Raw genomic sequence first — 20,970 nt, 5'->3', positions numbered from 1 at the left:
TTGAATGAGGTGAACTAATACAATTCTCGGACAACTTGTCCACAGACAACTCGTCCACGGACAACTCGTCCACAAAACTGCAACCCTGGACAACTCATCCACGGACAGCATCCTCAGTGGACAATTCGTCCAGAGATGAGATTTCAGAATTTTTGGGAGAAAATAAATCTTGTACAGTGTACTTTTGCATATTATTTTTAATTGATATTCTACATATGTTTCATATAGCTAATATATGTCCATATATATTTAGTATGGCATCATATGGCTTTTTATTCTTGTGAAGAATGGTCTTCTTAGCGCACATGATGCCCCCCCCAAAACCCGAAACTTCGGCACTGCCAGTCATATACCAGTCATATTTTAATCATGTTAATCAAATAATGTCGCTACTGTAGGAGCCCCGCAGCTTGTAAATACGTCGGAAGTCACTCTTACGTGATGCACCTGAACACATCACTCAAACCAGTCAGCAACATAGCAGCGTTATCCTGTTCCAACATCGGGACACTACAATGGTTGCCTGGCAATGCAATGCAATGGTTGCCTGGCAACCATTGCTTAGCAACAGTTGCAAAGCAACGGTTCCCTTGAGAGGAATTTGACTTTCAACATCAAAGCAAGTTGAGAGTGACATCAGAGTGAGGCCACGATGACCTCACTCTTTCATCTTCACACAGCAGTTTACTACCTTTGACAACTACTTCAGTTACACAGAAGCGATTTAACAAGAGAAAGTACCTCATCTTTAATTTAAATTTGTTGGTTATTATGACAATGCAGAAAATGGATCAAGAGAAGATTATTGCTGATTTGCGTCCAGTGATTACGTCACTCTTTGAACGGATGGGCCCTGAACAGTGTGAACTGCTAAAGCAAGGTCAACCCGACTTTAATACCGTCAACTTGTTGGCAGAGGTGTTACTGGGTATCATCGCCAAACTCACAAATTCAGTTTTGGCTACTGTCCAAGACACAGATGTGGTGGAGAACAATGTTTTGCCCAATGTGGGGGAAGCAGTTCCCCAAGCATTTGCTCAGGTACTGCACGGCCCAGACTCTGTTTCAAGTATCGAGTCAGAAAAGCTAAGTAGTCTGATCGCAGATGAGGTCTCAAGAAATGTGAAGTCTGATCTCTCTACTGCTGATAACCCAGTAAGTCTGAGAGTTACGCCTCCAAAAAGACTGAGCCGGATGGTAGCTCTCACCTCAAAGATGATAAAAAATTTAATTGGCAAGAACAAATCTCTGCCCAGCAACATAAGTAAGGGGAAGAAAACAACCCCATCCCCACTTGAGGTGATTTTGACAAACCAGACAGGTGTTAAAGTAAACATTGAGGATGTGCCACAGTCATCGCAGTCAACCACTGAGACCTCACATACGGATGATGATGTGACATGCGTGTCGGCTGAACATTTGCATTATGTGATGAGGAGTGCAGTTGATGAGCTCACGATGCCTTTGGCAGATATCATGACAGAGGCAGCATATGAAGAGTTACAATGTAGTATAGCTGAGAGCACTGAAGATATGGTGAATGAGATATTCTATTCTCTAAAGGAAGTTCAGGGTCTTCAGATGAAACCAGAGAAGAAACATAAAGATCTGGCTGAAATAAGGACAAAGTTGAAGGGGTTTTTCGCTAAGCTGTTTGCGAAAATCAAAATACATGAGGCTGTGGCTGAAATGAAAAGGAGACACTCCAAGGTTTCCCAAAATGACAAGGCAACAGAAAAAATAACGGAGAGCATTGATTCATTGTTACAAAACACACTGGAGGAAGCAGATGACAGGGGAAGCTGCGACTATAATGCACTGAAAGATCTGTGTATGAAAGACTCCTCATCACTTCCTGAAAAGCTCGGGCACTTGTTCAGAAGTGTATCAACAGGTGAAATCCCCACGACGTCAGTGGCGGCAAAGGGAGCTCCTACATCACCTTTACTCAAGGCTGAAATTGCAGCTCATGTGAGGAGGATCATGGGCTGGATGAGATGGTGGTTTAGTGGGCAGAGCAACAAGCATATTGAGCGAGTGATCCTTGCCTTAAAATGTGGTGAATCTCCATTACCAAAGGACCCTGTGGAAGTTCAGCCTGGGTCAACTGTGGATGATGACCCAAATGGTGAAGGTCAAAGAGCCAGAGAAGAAAAATGGCATGAAGTGAAATCATATGTCCTTATATCAGTTGACTCATTGGTGTACAGGACATTGGCGAAAGCTGGTTTACCCCCTTACGCTAGAGTCACTCAGGGCAAAATAGTAAACTGGCTTGTTGAACAGGTGTTAGCAGAAGCTGAGCATATGGAATTCAATATCACTCTCAAAATACTAAAGGACCTTCATAAGGACATCTTGAAAGTACTCATTAAGAAGTATGGAAGTGTACAGGATGTTCTCAACTACATGTTGTTGCAGGATGCCTCTGTTGTTGATTGCATTACATTGTTCTTGGCCAAGCCTAAAAATAAGTGGTGGAACATTGTCTGGAGGTCTTGAATATATTCAGGGTCCCCCAGGAAAGGGGATGGAGCACTCACCATCCCAGGGGCCATATCCTTTTTGTTTTGTTTTGTTTTTTTCATGTGTAAAACATGCTAGTTTTAATGTACGACACACGTTTTTGCACATTTTACTCTATTAAGGTGTGGTTATGAACCACCAGAGGGCCTCCTGGACTGGGGGAACATACTTAAGGACATGGGAGAGGACATTTCCTGACGACCCCCTGGACTGGGGGAACATACTCAAGGACATGGGAGAGGACATTTGCTGTTGGCCTCCTGGACTGGGAGAACATACTTAAGGACATGGGAGAGGACCTCGGATCCAAGAGGAACAATGCGGTTTTCGTCCGAGTCATGGAACACTGAACCAGCTCTATACCCTCCACCAGGTGCTTGAGGGTTCATGGGAGTTCGCCCAACCAGTCCACATGTGTTTTGTGGACCTGGAGAAGGCTTCGACCGCGTCCCTCGAGATGTCTTGTGGGGGGTGCTCCGGGAGTATGGAGTCCGGGGCCCTTTGTTAAGGGCTGTTCGGCCCTTGTATTCCTGGAGCAGGAGTTTGGTTTGCATTGCCGGCAGTAAGTCGGACCTGTTCCCTGTGCACGTTGGCCTCCGGCAGGGGTGTCCTTTATCATCGATTCTGTTCCTCATATAGATGGACAGAATTTCTAGGCACAGCCAGGGGCCGGAGGGGGTCCAGTTTGGGGACCACAGGATCTCATCTCTGCTATTTGCGGATGATGTGCTTCTGTTGGCCCCATCAAGCCTGGACCTTCAGCGTGCACTGACACGGTTCGCAGCCGAGTGTGAAGCAGCTGGGATGAAGATCAGCACCTCTAAATCCGAGGCCATGGTTCTCGACCAGAAAAAGGTGGCTTGCCCCCTCCAGGTCGGTGGAGTGCCCTTGTCACAGGTGGAGGAGTCCGTTGTATCGGTCCGTCGTGGTGAAGAATGAGCTGAGCCAAAAAGCGAAGCTCTCGATTTGCCGGTCGATCTTCATTCCTACCCTCACCTATGGTCATGAGCTATGGGTCATGACCGAAAGAACGAGATTCCGGATACAAGCGGCTGAAATGAGCTTCCCCCGTAGGGTGGCTGGGCGTACCCTTAGAGATAGGGTGAGGAGCTCAGTCACCAGGGAGGAGCTCGGACTACAGCCGCTGCTCCTCCACATCGAGAGGAGCCAGCTGAGGTGGCTCGGGCATCTGTTTCTGTCACGGCTGGGAGCCGGCGCGTGGAGCCTGAACCCAGAAGCAGACCTCAAAGCAGAGAATTGTTTGCAAACGTCAAAGTTTTATTGTGCAGGGAGGGAAAGGGGACCCGGGGAATTTCTGGGGGGCTTCTTGGAACCGGGACGGGACCCGGGGAATCTCTGGGGGGCTTCTTGGAACCGGGACGGGACCCGGGGAATCTCTGGGGGGCCTCTTGGAACCGGGACGGGACCCGGGGAATCTCTGGGGGGCCTCTTGGAACCGGGACGGGACCCGGGGGGAACTTCTTGGAGCCGGGACGGGACCCGGGGGGAACTTCTTGGAGCCGGGACGGGACCCGGGGGGAAACTTCTTGGAACCGGGACGGGACCCGGGGTGAAACTTCTTGGAACCGGGACGGGACCCCGGGAATCTCTGGGGGGCCTCTTGGAACCGGGACGGGACCCGGGGAATCTCTGGGGGGCCTCTTGGAACCGGGACGGGACCCGGGGAATCTCTGGGGGGCCTCTTGGAACCGGGACGGGACCCGGGGGGAACTTCTTGGAGCCGGGACGGGACCCGGGGGGAACTTCTTGGAGCCGGGACGGGACCCGGGGGGAAACTTCTTGGAACCGGGACGGGACCCGGGGGGAAACTTCTTGGAACCGGGACGGGACCCGGGGGGAAACTTCTTGGAACCGGGACGGGACCCGGGGAATCTCTGGGGGGCCTCTTGGAACCGGGACGGGACCCCGGGAATCTCTGGGGGGCCTCTTGGAACCGGGACGGGACCCGGGGAATCTCTGGGGGGCCTCTTGGAACCGGGACGGGACCCGGGGAATCTCTGGGGGGGCCTCTTGGAACCGGGACGGGACCCGGGGAATCTCTGGGGGGGCCTCTTGGAACCGGGACGGGACCCGGGGAATCTCTGGGGGTCCTCTTGGAACCGGGACGGGACCCGGAGAATCTCTGGGGGGCCTCTTGGAACCGGGACGGGACCCGGGGAATCTCTGGGGGGCCTCTTGGAACCGGGACGGGAACCGGGGGGACTTCTTGGAACCGGGACGGGAACCGGGGGGACTTCTTGGAACCGGGACGGGACCCGGGGGGAACTTCTTGGAACCGGGACGGGACCCTGGGGGAACTTCTTGGAACCGGGACGGGACCCGGGGGGAACTTCTTGGAACCGGGACGGGACCCGGGGGGGACTTCTGGGAACCGGGACGGGACCCGGGGGGAACTTCTTGGAACCGGGACGGGACCCGGGGAATCTCTGGGGGGCTTCTTGGAACCGGGACGGGACCCGGGGGGGACTTCTTGGAGCCGGGACGGGACCCGGGGGGAACTTCTTGGAACCGGGACGGGACCCGGGGGGAAACTTCTTGGAACCGGGACGGGACCCGGGGGAAACTTCTTGGAACCGGGACGGGACCCGGGGAATCTCTGGGGGGCTTCTTGGAACCGGGACGGGACCCGGGGGGACTTCTTGGAGCCGGGACGGGACCCGGGGGGAACTTCTGGGAACCGGGACGGGACCCGGGGGGAACTTCTTGGAACCGGGACGGGACCCGGGGGGGGACTTCTGGGAACCGGGAGGGGACCCGGGGGATCTCTGGGGGGCTCTCTGGATCTCTGGCGTCGGAACGGGAACGGGAACCACCCCGGGGAGGACAACACCGACTCACCTGCGGCAGCAGCCAACAGGAGACTAATCACACGGACTGAAGACCAAGACAATCCTCTGGCACCGGACCCACCTCACTGCAGGGCTTAAGAATGCAAGGCAATCAATCAGCTGATTGCCTGCAGGAGTGTCAGAGAGGATCCGGTGCTGGAGCGAGGTGTGTGACTCCTAACAGTTTCGGATTTTTATTTATTATTTATTATTTATTATTATTTTTTATTTTACACTTTATCAAATAAGTGTTTATTACTTAAAGTGGTAATTATTTAACCGTTAAGTCTTAGAGACGTGTGTGTGAGGGGTTAATTGATTAAAGACCTTATTATCACCAGGTATGTTTCATAATGCAGACACACAAGCTCACACGCAATCAACTTGTTCTAAGTTAGCACAACATCATCAAATAAATTGTCTCTTCTTTTGGAGGTCAGACAGGCTTTTCTTTCATGAGGGAATAAAGTGGCATCTGCCATCTGCAGAAAATTAACAAGAATTACAGTTCAGTGCACCGTAGTAACTAACATTCTTCCTCCAATTGATTACTAAAACATCACTGACCTCTATTCTCTCTTTGGACTGAAGGAATACTCGGCCTTGTGATGCATGATCAGCTTGTTGTTGACAAAGTAAAAACTGTCCGAGCGCGTCTCGTATGGGTTGGCGATCATTTCCTCAACTGAGGAGAAGAAAAGAGGACGATCAGGAGTCAGACTGTGAGGACAGAGGCCTTCAGAGAGGACATGACGATACCGGTGTCTGGATCCAGGTCCGGCAAGCAGTAGATGTGTTCGCAGGTGTTCCTGCTGTGAGGGATGCAGAAGCCGATCTCGAAGTCGAAGGTCTTGAGGACGAGGTCTCTGAAGAAATGCCTCTCAATGAGACGGAAGCGGTTGAGTGCCCGACTGCCCACGGTGAACTCTAACCTGAGAGACAGGAAGCTCATCACCTCAGAGGAACCTCGGCCTCGACCATCAAACTGTCCTGTTCTCACGCTTCGCTAAAATCATGAACATCACTCATGATCCGAACTTCTGTCACATTTACAGATCAACTGATTCATGATAGTTTAGTGAAATAAATTTGATTTGTCGCAAATGTAGCAACAGACACTTTGTCTTTAACCTTTTTTTATGTGATTTTGGAAAATGTTAAATTGATTCCATAATGTAATAATGGCTACTTTTTTTTTAACTCTTACGTACTGACACATCTATAAGTGCCAAATAATGATGTTATGAATATACTGTTTTGAGATTCAATCATCATTGCTGGGTTACAAAAGACAAATTAAATGAAGATTTTTTTATCTGAAGTCGAGGTAAGATCATTCATATAGCATGGTTCAGACAGTCATGCATAAAGAAGACGTTTTAAGGCCAGATTAAAAGCATTTTTTTTAATGACAAAAGTATAAGCAGAATTTATTTGAACTGAAACTTTTCCAATAGTTCACTTCTTTATTATAACATGAAATATTCATTGTGCAGCTGGGGGGAAAAAGCTAACTTCAGTCCGATGGTGTCAGGAAATAGGAAACCTGAAGAATATATATGTATATATGTAATACAAGAATAACTGGCACAAAACCCAAAACCTCTGATGAACTTCCATCGTCTGACAGGAGATTACATAGTCATGTGAAAGAACTGGTGGAGGACGTCCAGCTTAATTAACTGTGAAACCCAGAGCGATCAGGAAGACTGAAGAAGAAGCTGAACACAACAGCTGATAAAGGCACGCCAACAATACTTAGGACAGCGTTATGGCTGGCTGGCACGGTGGAGGCAGCATCATGATGTGAGGCTGCACTGCTGCATCATAAATTCAGGTGGAAGCTCAGAAGAGGTTCTCTGGTTCGCAGAGGGACAACAAGTCTAAACATTGGAAGTAAATCTATTCGTTCTTACTACAAGCACAACTTTATGGTTGTAGGTCACGTTTCATTCGCCACCGATTCGATCAAATACAATCAATCAGGCGGCGTCAGACTCACGTCGCTCCGATCTCTCTGAGGGCGAGAAACGCTGGCGAGAAGCAGTACTGGATGAATCTGCTCGTGTCGGGCTCATAGGTGTTTTCAATTTCTGCAGAAAAGAGATGAAAAGAATGGGAATTGTAGCCCAGAGCAAAATGATTACAGGCAACAATCTCTTTCAAAGCACATCACACTGTTGTTACATTCCTGCTCAGCAGTTTTCTTTATGCTCACACTTTGCATTACTTGTTTATATTGCAACTAGATTGGAGGAGAGTGTTAATAAATCAGAGCAAGTGCGTTTAAGTCAGAAATGAGAACCAGTGTTTCTCATAACATGCTGGAAATAGTATGAATAGATAAACGTCAATTTCCGAGCATATCCCCTTTTTTCACACCCTGAGCACTTCAGACATCAGTATGTTGACAAACACGCAAGTACAAAAATGGAAAAAGTACCCGTTGAACAATGTTTCCTGATGTCGAGGATGACGGCTCCACTGCCCAGGTCCCTGATCTTGAATCGAGAGAAGCTAACGTTGTAGATGTTGTCCTCCGGTGAACAAAGGTAATCTGGCACGCGTCCAAAAGTCAACAGGGAAGAGTCAACATCTTCACACGTCGGAAACATTTCATGGAGCTTCGTCATATTTTTGAGGGAAATAAGAAGATAGTATTGTCCTGACGATACAGGCACCTGTCAGGGTTTGGGAATTTAGAAACTGTTGAAGGGAGAACTGAGCTTTTTTTTTAACTTGCACAAAGCCACTCCTGTCACTAAACATTGTAGACACTGTCACCGACAGGCATAATCCAGGTATACAAGCTGAAAACCAGCTCTAGATAATCAAATGAACGCAATAAATCTGCCTCCTTATCGCGCAACTTCTGGAACACTGCCAGGTCTACTGCCTCTACTGCAGACATGATATACCCATCAGATATCAGTGCAGATCATCTCCCAACACTCCCCTTCCCCAAGGTGTCCCCCAGGCCTCAGTTCTTGTCCTCCTATTCATTCTCTACTTGCCCCAGGTCGTCATCACCACTGCAACCACTGCATCCTGACAAACTGCACCACTGGCACCGAGCTAATATGAACCTCCTGACTCTTTAAAGCACGTTCTTTTCCAGTAAACACCTCAATGAAAAAGCAAAAGTAAAAATCAACAAGCACATGTTTTTGTGAAGACTCACCCTCAGTGTAGCTGTTCAGCCACAGGACATGCTGGGGGCTCACCGGTTCTCCAGGTCTCCATGGTGACACCACCTCCCCGGTCTCTGCTTCGCCCAATGCCGAGCCGCCTAAAATCAACGTGTTCCAATCTTCCGTGCCTCCATCGACCGCCATCTCTTCATCTGGCCCCCCACCGCCTGGGATCCCCCCGTCCTCTTCACCACTTCCACACCTCCTCTCCTCCTGATCCTCCATGTGAGCGACCCAGGCTGCTTCTCTCTGGGACGGTCACAACAGACCAGGTTGTTTTTACTTGGAATGCGTCTGATTGCGAGGTGGGGCCGCAGAAAACCGAGGACAATATAATCCAGATTAGTCTCATGGCGTCCAAACTGATTACATCAGGCTGGATTTGGCGATCTAAGTCAATCCCTAATTAAATCTGCTCACAGATGATTCAACCACGTGAACCGACACACGGTTGGGACATTCGCCAGAGGACGTGGTTGGTAGTTAAAAAAACAATTAAATGAAATGTTCAGTCTTTCATTACACCGTCTATCAATCCTCTATCCTGTGGAGGATCGGGGGCAGCTGGACACACACACACACACACACACACACACACACACACACACACACACACACACGGGAGAACATGCAAACTCCACACAGAAAGGCCTGGCCGGTAGTTGAACCCATGACATTCTTACTGTGAGGCTTAGTACATATCCAATATATGATACATCACATTTTTAAAGGTGCAGTATATTCCATTTAAGTAATCCTTATACTGTGCACCTTATTGCAGGAGTGGATGAAAAAACCGTTTGTGTTCCTTCTTCCGTTAAAGCAGGGAGACTGATGAGACTGATGAGAGTGATGACAGTGATGGAGCAGCGACTGGTGATACAAAGTGATCTCGGACTGAGCAGGCTGATCTTTTTTCTGACACGTTAAACATATTGTACTGGATTGAAATGCTTGTTGTTGTTCCTCTTGTATTCAGGGTCCAAGCCCGAGCAGAACTGAGCAAGAATGCAAGGAATTGTTGTTTTACCAACAGCACATCAGAAATTTTATATCTTTGTCACTTGCATGTAATATTATTAGAATTCCCTTCCACTCTCGCATGCATAAAACCTTGTCCTGTGTTTGAAATGAAATAAAGACTCTTTACTTGTCCAGGTTCAGCTTGTTTTCAGGGCTGGCTCAAGAGATTTTCAGCCATTGCTTCGCTGTGCTGCTGTCGGTTTAGAGAAATAGAATACTTCTTTCACTCACCATGACATGTGATTCTCTTCTCGGTGGTCTCTGCTCTCTCCTCTCTGTCCGCTCTATAAAATACCCTGCATGGATGTCTGGCTCCAAAAGTCTCTGATCTCTTCGGCTTGGTTTTTCTGGGGTGAATGTTGTTCTTTTAAAATGAAAGTGTAGTAACAGGCAGGACTACAGCATGTTTACCTGGGATTTGTGTTGATATGTCTTTTTTCTTGTCATGTGGCTTTGACTACAGATAAAACATTATGATGACATCAAATTCGATGGCTGTTTATATGAACGGACGCTGACTAATTAATGCACAAACTTTTCAAGCATCTCCTCGTTCTCGAGGTCTTTGTTTTGTTTTATTGGATGTGAACTTTGTTCTGAGGTCTTTTCTTTAAACTTAACTTTTAAATGTAAAATGAAATCACGCAGTGATTTTTACCTACATACAGAGCTGGTCTAATTTGACCCTGTGTCCTAATTTTATAGATATTTATAGATTTTTTGTTCATGAAGTGTGTTTTTAACTGCTTGGACAGTCTCAATGCACTTTTTCACTTTGTTCATCACATGAAACCTGAAATCTACTGGTAGTGTTTGTGACTGCATGTAACAGAGCATTAAAAACACAGTGAAGAGCTGAAAATGTCTCATTTTTATTGGTCACTCTTGGAGGGGGAAAAAAAAAACTAAAAGCTTAAATAATTTTAAAAATAGCTTCTTCATGTTATGTTGTGTAGGAGCAGAATGTAAATTATTTTAAATGTTTTTCATTCATTAGATATGTAACAATCATCAAGTTAGACGTCTCTTCATGTTAAAAGATTCTCTCATTTGTCTGCATGTTACTCAACACCTCAAGCAATCCAGTTTTCTTTACAGGAGCTTAAAAGTGAAATGAAGTAAATTAAATCTAAAGTTTTGATGAAGCTCCCCTCACACCGCGCACGACGACATGGCGTCGTTTAATCCAGTTAAATGAAGAATTTTAAAACAGGAAACGCTCTGTCAGCGTTTCGCCGTGTCAATAAAGCAGAATAATGACACTACAGACCAGAGCTCCTGCCCTGGAGGCTCAATATGCTGCTTCACATCCTGCTACTCCCTCTGTTTGTCTTTGGTCCACTCTGGCAGATCCAAATCTTCCTCCTCCCCTTCTTCATCCTCCTCTTCCTCCAGTGTGCAGCCCCTCATCTGCCCCAAGAGACAGAGCCGGCCCTCGGAAGTCACCGCCACCGGCTGGATGATCTGCTCACTAAGGAACAACGCCACAGGTCGTTACCGTCGTCTGGTCGCCCACGGAACTCGACGGGAGGATCGTTGACAAAACCTGCAAACGGGTTTTAGCCGCTCTCACCGGGACAGGCGGTTGATCATGCAGATGAGGCGGCGGGCCTCCTCCTCCTTTTCCTCCTCCGTCAGGCCCTCCATGGGGTCGGGTTGCTCCTCCTCCACGCGGCCCGTCACCAGGTTGATGCGGGCTCTGGCCTCTCGGTACTCCTCCGTGTCCGAGTCGGAGTCGCTGGAGTAGCGGCAGGACGGGCGGCCGTCGCCCGAGTTCCTGCGGCCGTTCAGGAGACCGCGGGCCGCCAGCAGCCCCGCCGCGTTCCCATAGCCCGTGTACTTGACGAAGCGGCTGACTGAAGGGACACAACAGGCTCGGGTCAAAGGTCAAGAAGTGAAAGTGTCCTGCTGTGTTGACGTGGAGTCAGAGAGTCTGAAGAGTGAAGGAGTGACTGTTTAAACTCTGCTGCGACGTCGTCTGGCCTCAAGATTAGACACAAGTTTAAACTCTCCTCTGGTTTAATTCCAACCTTTAGACTCTTTATTTTATTGTTCGATAGTATTAAAAGGTTTTACTTGACATTCACTCTGTCATTCCTGCAGCCAGTCAGTCTCATTCGGATTCATTGGTTGTTTTCAGATGAAACACGTGGGTTTGTACCGTTCTCCTTGCAGAGCACAAACAGCAGCTCGGCGGCGCAGTGCTTCACGTCAGTGTCCACGTGGGTCATGAGGCGGACCAGCTGACCGCGCAGGGAGTCGTCCTGCTCCGGCCGCACGCCGACGTCCCTCAGCGGAGGCAAGACCTGCCACACACGGTCAGACGGTTCACCGGTCAGAGCAAAGGTGAAAGGGTTATTTCATCCACGGCGCGACCCCGTGGCTGACTCTGAACCTACGGCGTCAACCTGCCGCAAAATGATGCAAACCTCGAGTTCTTGTTTAACTTTTATTTGACCAAGTGAGCTGTTGTCTGCTCTTCCTTGATTGTGGGTTAACATTCGGAAGTTGGAGGTTTTTACCTTCTGCCGTAGGTAGTGACGAGTCTCCCGGTGAACCCGAGAGCTCTCCGTCAGTAGATTCAGGACCGGGGTGAGTTTCTCCTTCAGTTTCTGACCCTGGAAACATGAAACGGTCAGTTTGCTCCGCAGCGGCTTTGACCAGCAGCAGCGTGTCGCGCGTGTGTCGCGAGGAGGGTTTGACTCGTGTGCAAAAAAACCTCACCGACTCCAGCGGGTTCCGATTAGGCACATCACACGCATTACACCAATAAATACACACTAGAACACACACGCTACCCTTTAGCTGCACGCACACAGTGAAACACCTCACCTCAACACGTGTGTTCAACATTTAAGAAAAGCTGTGCACTTCATGTTACACACTACAACTCATGTTATACACAGGCCAAGGTGCACACTTGCCCTGTTCAGGCGTCTCTCCATGAACAGCAGCAACATGTGGACACAGTCCATGCTGACTCCTTCACATCTGTGTGTGGCCTGCTCCACGGGGACCGAGAGCAGGACATCCAGACACGCCAGAGGCATGATGGACAGGATGTTCACCGTGTGTCTGTGGAGGGAAGTGAGAGCACGCCACCGTCAGACGACACACACTCTTCTAGTAACACTGCTGGGAAAAAGGAAGTGAGCCATTAAAGGGACAGGAAGTGGGGATGTCTAATCCAGGTGTATATGTGTGTTCTCCTGCAAGTCACGGAAATCGTTGTGTCGGTTTTATACTTATGACGGAAAATCTCAACTTGATCGTGCAGTTCTATGATTTTTTTTTTTTTTACTAGATCAGTATCCTTCTCGTGAGTCTGTAACCTCATGTCTTCAATATGTTATGTCTGAACAGAAGTCTGACCCTCGCAGCTCCTCCAGTGTGTCTTCTTCGTCACATGACAGCAGCAGGCAGTGGCGCAGTACAGCGGCGAGGTGGCGATACAGAGCAGCCTCCTCCTGAAAACGATTTTTTAAAAAGACACGGGGAGGTCACTGGGAGTATCAAAAGTCAGGGTCTCTAACCACAAACAAATAAAAGCAGATGCGTCAGTGTAGCTGCCATCTTGGATGAGGACCTTCTTCTCCTCCAGTTCATTGACTTCTACAGATGGAGAAGTATGAACAATGGTGTTGGGGCAAGTTTCCTTTTTCGTGACACCTAAATGAACAAACGGTGAAATACTTGGATTTCTGAGGTCCTACCTCATCTGGCTCCTGCCTGTGGGACACGTGGGCGATGTTGAAGAGTGTCTTGAGGATCTCGATGACCTCCTGGAGCACCTCCTTGGTGAGGGGAGGAGCTGGGTGGTCCGCGAGCACCTGGTACTCCTCCCCACACCTGACGGCCAGGCACTGCTCCAGGGCTTTGGTCAGCACGGACATGCCGCGAGCCTGAGGATCGAGCAGCGACACCACAGCGTGTCCGTCAATAGAGGTCAGTGGCAAGATGCAAAAACCTCCAGCAAGCTACACATCCAGACATCACCAGTGCTGTAGACGACCTTGTACACAAAAGGTCGTGAGGACCTAGGATTTTAAGACTTTTGTGCACTACTAACTCTTATTGATGCATTTGATAAACTGAATCCCTTTTTTTTTAAACATTAGCACTTGTCCTTCGCAAAACACAACAACAAAAAGCCACAACACAACAACACAAAGCAATAACACAGCAACAACAATAAACAATAATGCAACAACAAAAAAGCAACAAGACAATATCAAAAAGAAACAATACAGCAACAAAATGCTACAACACAACAGCAAAAAGCATCAACAAAACATACAATTGTATTGGTTGGTTCATCTGGGCCACCATAGTTTAGACACTTTTATACGTAGTGATTCCCGCAGGAGTCAATGTTTTTAAATGTGTTTTCTCTATGATTAAAGAGCCTTGAAAAATTATTTTCTTTCCACAAAAAAAAAAGCTGATGATAAATGTCACATGAGATTAAGAATATAAAGGTTTCACTGCATGTTTATTCCTTGAGCTGCACAGTGTTCATACTGATCCCAGTAGAAACAATAGAAAGTGGAGCCGCTCTGCTGTACCTGATGCAGCTGCAGCCTGAGCTCAGGCCTCAGGGCTGTCAGCAGGAAGAGGAGCCTGAGCTTGAAGAACTGTCCACTAGGGGGCGTCCTAGTCCAGACCCACAGCTTCAGACTCTCCCACAGAGCCTGCAGGAACCTTCCATGGAAACAAGAAGACAGTCAGGCCAGAGGTTGCTAAGCAGCTGGGCGGCAGGTCCAGCTTCCTCTGCTGGTGTGTGACAGGGAGCATTTCATGTTTGAGAATAAATCAATATTGAAGTGAAATACAAGCGATTTAATCCAAATGCGAGTATCAGCAAAGTTCTGGAGTATTCTACACAGCATTTTCACAATTTGTTTTTTTTTCCTCTCTCTTAAGAACCTGTAATTTTGCACTTATTGACAGGATAGATTATATCTCTATATAATAAAATTAATATTTACTGAACTGAAGAAGCAGACCGGTTCAGCCTGATATTAATGTTCACAGTGGGAAATGAAGAAGTCAAATGAATAATTTTTACAGTTTAATAACTACATTAACCTTTTAGGAAGCAAGTGATTTTCTGTGATTCTAAATTATACATTTCTGTGATTATAAATACCCAAATGCCAAAGCTAGAGTGTTTGATGTACAATGTGTTGTGATATTCTTATTTGGTGGATTGTAATGAACAGAAGGAGCACAAGAAGCTCTACGTTGAGGGAGGAACGCTACATTACTGATTTGCCTTTTGGACATTGCATTTTACTTTAGAGGTTCTGTTTTAATCATAAAATGGACATAAGCTCGATGTTTGCAGAGAAAGCAAACCTCCAAGCAGTGTGAAGAGACAGTTTTCTTGTTAACCTGCCAGACATTGTGAGGAGGGTCACCTGAGCGAGCTGACTCTCTCCTGGGCCTGTGGACTGTTGTAGACGACGTTGCACAACACCTTGACGGCCTCTTTCCTGCACGCCTCCCCGTCCTCCTCCTTCTCCTCCTCATCACTGTCACACTCCTTCCACGTGTCTCTCGTCCCACACGGAAGAGCCACATGTCCTGCAGACCCGTTGACGGAGGCTGCGGCAGCGTCCGGCCTCGGCGACGCGGCCCCCGCGGGTTCTCCGGACGCCAGACGTCCTCCCGGCTGATCCCCGCGGGGTTCGCCGCCCTGCTGGTCACGGTCCTGCTGCAGGGCGATGCCTCCCAGACGGGCCAAGGTGTAGAGAGCCTGGTCGGCGACCAGGGGCCCCAGGGCCCGGCGGTCCCGGGACAGGATCCGCAGCGTGTGCAGGCAAGACCGTAAGACCGCCGGCTGCAGGGGGCGGCTGATGAAGGACAGGAGGGCGGCAGCGAGGTGCTGGAGGACACAGAGGACACAGAGGACATAGAGGACATAGAGGACACAGGAAACGTCTGTCACTGTGTGATCAGACAACAAAAACTGTTCAGGAAATACAAAACTGCTTCCCTTCAGTCCTTTATGAGGACACTGAGGATGAATCAGCTTTAACACGGTGATCTTCATCTTCTGGGTGAAGTGAGGAACACTCCTCTTCCTCCAGTTCAGTCTCAGGCTCGGTCTCTCTGGGGGCAGTTTGCTCTGCATTTAGTACTTTTCTTTAGAAATACTCAAACATTCTCTTTTGCCGAATGTATGGTTTCATTTTTTTTTTTTTCTAATTTAACCACAAGCCCCATGGAGATGGAAAGATCTCTTTCTCTTTTTTCTTTCTTTTTAAAATGTTTTCATGATTTTCTCCTTTTCTTTTATTCCTTTCCCATTTCCTGTTATCCTTTTCCTTTTTTTGCTCTTTTTTCTTTTTTCATGTGCCAACTTTAAGACGGTAGCAGGTTACAATTACATTTCACAAACATTAAAACATTTTTTTTTTTTAAAGAAAATCTACATTATGAACTATGCAGCCATAATTTCAGAAGGCCTTCACATCATAAACTGCCTAAGAAGGAAAGTGGTTATAGACTCCAACAGAATCTGCCTCCATACCTTTTCCAAATGTTTTTAAAATTCAGAATCAGTTCTGCGATGACTGAATGAATTCATGAAAATGTGGCGTTTCCATTGGTTTCCAGGTGAGATGCATCTAAATTGAGTGGATCTTTACCCAGGACACTGTGCTGATTAGTTGCAGGTGATCTAATCGTCAATACCAGCTGTGCATTCAGCCCGACTCTGATCAGAAGTACAGGTGGATCAAATAATACCTGAAACATGCAGACATCTGAGCCTCACTGCTTCTAAATCATCACAAAATGCTGCTTTTCTGAGGAAATGAGGATGAAATTCCACATTTGATCATTGATGTATAGTTTTTTTTTAAAGCAGCATCAAAACAGATATTCTGTTCAGGTGAAAGTGTTTTTCTTTTCTTGTATTTAATTTTCTGAGCACCGATTATGAAAGATTCTTCAGTCAGGATAAATTATGTTGAGAAACGTTTGAGAAATCTGTCTCATGTATTGTTTTATTTCATCACCTAATGTTATATAAGTGTAGAGGAGGAATTCTGTGAATTTAAACTATAAGGTCATTTTGAGTGACTGTTGAGAATCGCTGTGTTTTGTTCTTCTTTATGAACCTGGTTGGTGACGCAGGTCGTCCTGACGTCTCTGGCCTACCTGTCGAAGAAGAAGATCCGGTTTGTCGTCATCTGAGTCGGCTTCAGAGTCGGAGTCCGACGTGTGGTACCTCACTTTGTTCTTCCTGAACTGATCAACCAAAAGAAATTAAAAAAAATAATAATTTAAAACACAAAACTGAGCATAAAGTGCTGCAAGTAACACGTCTCGGACACGTGACACACACTGATCAGGAGTTCAGGAGGAACCTGCACACGTTGAAGTCAAACCGCTTCGACCAAAACAAGGAAAAACATTTTGTAACCAGAGAAAACTAAAAGTATTGAAGAAGGAAAACCACCACCTGGTATATATTGACACATTAACCTCTTTCTGAAGTCTGTTTCCACAACAACGGAGCTCAGGGTCGCTGTAAAACACAACTTTTCTAAGTTTCTGCCACTCCATCTTCGTGCTGACAGAGAAAATCGCAACTTTTTTGAAAACACTGCCGTTGCGTGTGAGTGTCAGGGGTGTAGAATATTTCTTCTGGTGGATGAACGCCTGCCCAGACAGAGATTCTCATATCATGTACTGGTAAGGTGAATAAACCCATCATCAAGCAACTACACACAAGTATGGCAGCAATATAGTTTTACAGCATTTCATCAAACAGAAGGAGCATTAGTGAGCCAGATCCAGCAACATACAGTAACTGAGTGAATGAAACGACGAATGAGTGGATCATCCTTTCATTTCCAGTGAAGACAGTGAGCCCACGGTGGATCTGAAGTGTGTGTGTGTTTGTGTAGTTTGAGCACAGTCTGGAAGGTGAAGGTGAACAGAACACACTCCACACACTGAGTCATGAAGTATCCAAGCAGCTTTGGACTGGTTAGTCATGTGATTATCACACACACACACACACACACACACACTCACACACACACACACACACACATCAGATTAGTGTAATACAGAGGGAGCTCCCCGTCAGCACATCTTCTGTCTCCACAAACCTCATCCAGTCGCTCTTGCTTGCAGTCGGTTCGTCCAACAACACAAGAGGAAGAAGCAGAACAAAGAGACGCAGGGTTAAATGAAGGCGGGAAATTATCAGTAAGACACTGACGTTAAACGTTTAAGGGACACGGCTAGTTTTATTTTTCATGTAGATGGTTTGTTACACATTGCAAACTCTAAATTCGACCCACATTATGCAGCTTTTTCCAGAAACGGCATAATCCAGATGGTCATTTCATTGTCTGAAGTGTATTTTCTTCTTGCTCATGATTAAAAAAAACAAAAAACAACTACTGACCTTTTTTTTCTCCTGTGCCTCTGAGTTGAAGAAGAAACACTCTGCATACTGTAGAGAAACAAAAAGCTTTTTCAGGTACTGGCAGCGGCACCAAAAAGAATGAAAACATTTTGAAATTATGTTTTTTTGTTTGCATGAGAACTTCATCACACCGCTAAAATGTTATGGGACTGACACGAGCACCGTGGAGGGAGCATCACACGTGAGCTGCTGCCATCATGAAGCAAAATTCAGAATGTTTTCACTATTTTGTACAATATAGAGTGTTAGACTACCAGAATCCACCATAGGTTCAAACCCTCACTAGATCCAGGCTTTTCATTTACACTCCTTTATCTAACATGCAAAATCCACACCAAAAGAAAATAAACATCTTAAACTATGAATAAAAATATCATCCATTCTTACGACTCGTGTTTAATCTTCTTCAAGGTCTCCATAAACTACAGTTTCAGTATTATAAAGCAAAAATATATATTTAGCTTTGACCCTTGAAGGCCAAACAACCATCCATGATCACATTCAGCCTTGTTTTGTTTCTCTAATTCATTGTTATACATTTAAAAAAAGAAGTACACTGCAAATTATTTGTCACTTGCTAAAATATAACATGTAATTTTTAGACATGATTCATTCAAGTTTTCAGTCCCTGATTTTACAGTATAATCTTGAATCTAAATTTAAAAATCATATTTCAAGATGTCTTATTATGTAACATTAACTTGCTGCATAAACAGATAATTTCACTAATTTTAAGTCAATTTTTTACATTTTGTGTTTTTTATCTTATATTTGGTCCACCCTTTTTTTTTTAGCAGGGCACAGAATGCATGAACATTCTCATAAAAACATATTGTTTACAGGTACAGTGTGTTGATTAGGACGACGCCACAGCATTTTCAAAAACATAATAGATAAATGTAGCCAATTTGAGATGCTTTTATTTTAAATGTAAGTTATGACATTTGTCATTTAGATTAATTTTACACATTCTATTTTTTAATTTTTTTATATAGTCAAACTGAAAAAAAGAAAAAATATATCTATAAATACATATTCAGATATTAGTGTGTTAAATTAGGTGAAATGCATTGAATAATGTTGAATTCTCCATTTTCATATATTTTTATATGAGCCGCTCAGCCCTCGCCTGCTCTCCGCCAAGCTGATGAAATGGTTTGAAGAAAGTAGCAGTGCACTCAAAAAAAAAAAAAAAAAAAAAAAAACCCATCAAGCTCAATTCTCACTGCTTTCATTCAGCAAACCGTATCTATCCGGATTGCCTCGCTGTTTCCATGGTTACAAAGAGAATATTTCAAGCGGCGGCCTGATGCAGTAGTCATAGCAACCGTCAGTGACCTGGGTGTTGTATCGGTCCAGCAGGAGCTGGACGGCGTCCTGGTCTCCCTGGACCACGCTCTGGATGATCCGCTCCATTTCCAAAACCATGTCTGGAAAAAGAAAAGCGCGCCGTCGCCGCAAAAAGCATTCGTCAGTTGTATTGAGGAGGTGAGACGCGTGTGACATGTGAAGTCATTTGTCACAGTAAAGTAGCTCGTTTTTATAAACTAAATATATTTTTCTAAACAATCAAATTAAATAAATGGCAAATATGAGAATAAATGACTCAAAACAAAACGAGCTGCATTTAACTGGTCGCCCACAAAACTCCTCAACAGAAAGCCAGAGCCGGGACTCACCTGTAAGTGGAGAGAAATAATGTGGATTGTCTCTGACGGCGTCTCCCGTTGCCACAGCCCTTATGTAATCTCATTTCTCTCCTTCCTCCCTCCCTCTCTACACCCTGGATTTAATCTGTCCATCAGCAGGAGGTCAGTCAGTACAGGGGATGGTTTGTGTGATGGTACGCAGGGTAACACACATTCTTCCTTGTGGATGTTAAAGGATGACGGAGAAACAATTCTAATGTTGATTAAACGTTTTTTCTTTACTCTGGCACCAGGAGGGAAAGTTGGGAAAGTTGTTTCGTACCACCGACCTGAGTCCTGTTGGAGAGGGCCACTTTAAAACATATTATTTCCATTATTGTTCGGAATTCATACCATTATTTCCTTTTTTTTTTTCTTTGTCTGCACATTTTTGAAAAACAACTGTTATTTTATTATCGCATTCAGATCTTTTTATTCAGTAAATGACAATGAAATGAGATCGAAGCAAACTGAAGAGATTACAGTTATTTTTTATTATTATTATTTTATTCATTTTAAATGAGTGAGAAGCCTGAATGAATCAGTATCTTTGGATTTAGATCAGTGGTGTCAAACACATTTTAGTCCAGGTGCCACATACAGTACGTCCCAATATCAACTGGAGCAGGCCCGACTGGTGACATAATAACTTTTCAATTTAAACTTTAAAGTGGTTCTTTGTTGTGGTGCCGAGAAAATGAGACGGAGATGTCAATATTTTCACAAAACCAAAGAATTACGACATAAAGTACTCCTACAATCTCAACATAAAGATGATTTTAATGAAAACTTCTGGTGCAAAATACAGTCAAATAACCCAATAACCTCTCCTATTGCTGTTGCATTATGGATACTTTTTAGAAATGGACACCTCTGCTTTAGAGACATGTTTTCTCATTGAACTGAATTTTCCACTTAGGCAGACTTTCAATATAATGTAATATATGAATAATACACAACGTCTTCTTTGTTTCGGGGGGGAATAAAAACATGGCCACTTCATAAACCACCACGACTCCAAACAACAAAGCATTGACTCGCTCACATGAGGAGAAAAGAAGAGACTGGGTCACGGTGTTATTCATCCATCACGTTGTCATTTGAACAGGTTTATTTCATTATGTCAAATACGGGAATTTCATGTACAGAAGAGCAACTGGAAACTAGAGAATGAAGGAACTGTACAATATTTACACATCAAAACAAGTTTTGCTCTGCAAGAATATCCTCAGAGAGGTCAAATG

The 20,970-nt window shown here is 45.7% G+C and overlaps 2 protein-coding genes across 2 annotated transcripts; both read right to left on the bottom strand.

Moving 5' to 3' along the window:
• Positions 1 to 5,944: 5,944 nt before the first annotated feature.
• On the bottom strand, positions 5,945 to 8,791 carry LOC308141036 (protein unc-119 homolog B-A-like; the record flags this gene model as incomplete). Its single annotated transcript, XM_080511039.1, has 5 exons — positions 5,945 to 6,060; positions 6,135 to 6,307; positions 7,378 to 7,468; positions 7,819 to 7,932; positions 8,557 to 8,791. 5 exons carry the CDS (start codon positions 8,789 to 8,791, stop codon positions 5,945 to 5,947), a joined length of 729 nt encoding a protein of 242 aa, XP_080367165.1.
• A 2,112-nt stretch (positions 8,792 to 10,903) lies between these two features.
• On the bottom strand, positions 10,904 to 19,466 carry LOC308141035 (chaperone Ric-8A-like; the record flags this gene model as incomplete). Its single annotated transcript, XM_080511038.1, has 12 exons — positions 10,904 to 11,060; positions 11,163 to 11,445; positions 11,751 to 11,895; positions 12,112 to 12,201; positions 12,508 to 12,664; positions 12,962 to 13,056; positions 13,303 to 13,491; positions 14,155 to 14,290; positions 15,010 to 15,476; positions 16,757 to 16,846; positions 18,018 to 18,065; positions 19,377 to 19,466. The coding sequence occupies 12 exons, from the start codon at positions 19,464 to 19,466 to the stop codon at positions 10,904 to 10,906; spliced, it is 1,947 nt and encodes a 648-aa protein (XP_080367164.1).
• Between the last annotated feature and the right edge of the window lie 1,504 nt (positions 19,467 to 20,970).

The sequence above is a fragment of the Blennius ocellaris genome (assembly GCF_963422515.1).
Source record: "Blennius ocellaris genome assembly, chromosome: 16".
NCBI classification, from domain to species: Eukaryota; Metazoa; Chordata; class Actinopteri; order Blenniiformes; family Blenniidae; genus Blennius; species Blennius ocellaris.
Note: the sequence above shows the minus strand (reverse complement) of the source record. Positions and strands in the feature narration are given on the sequence as shown.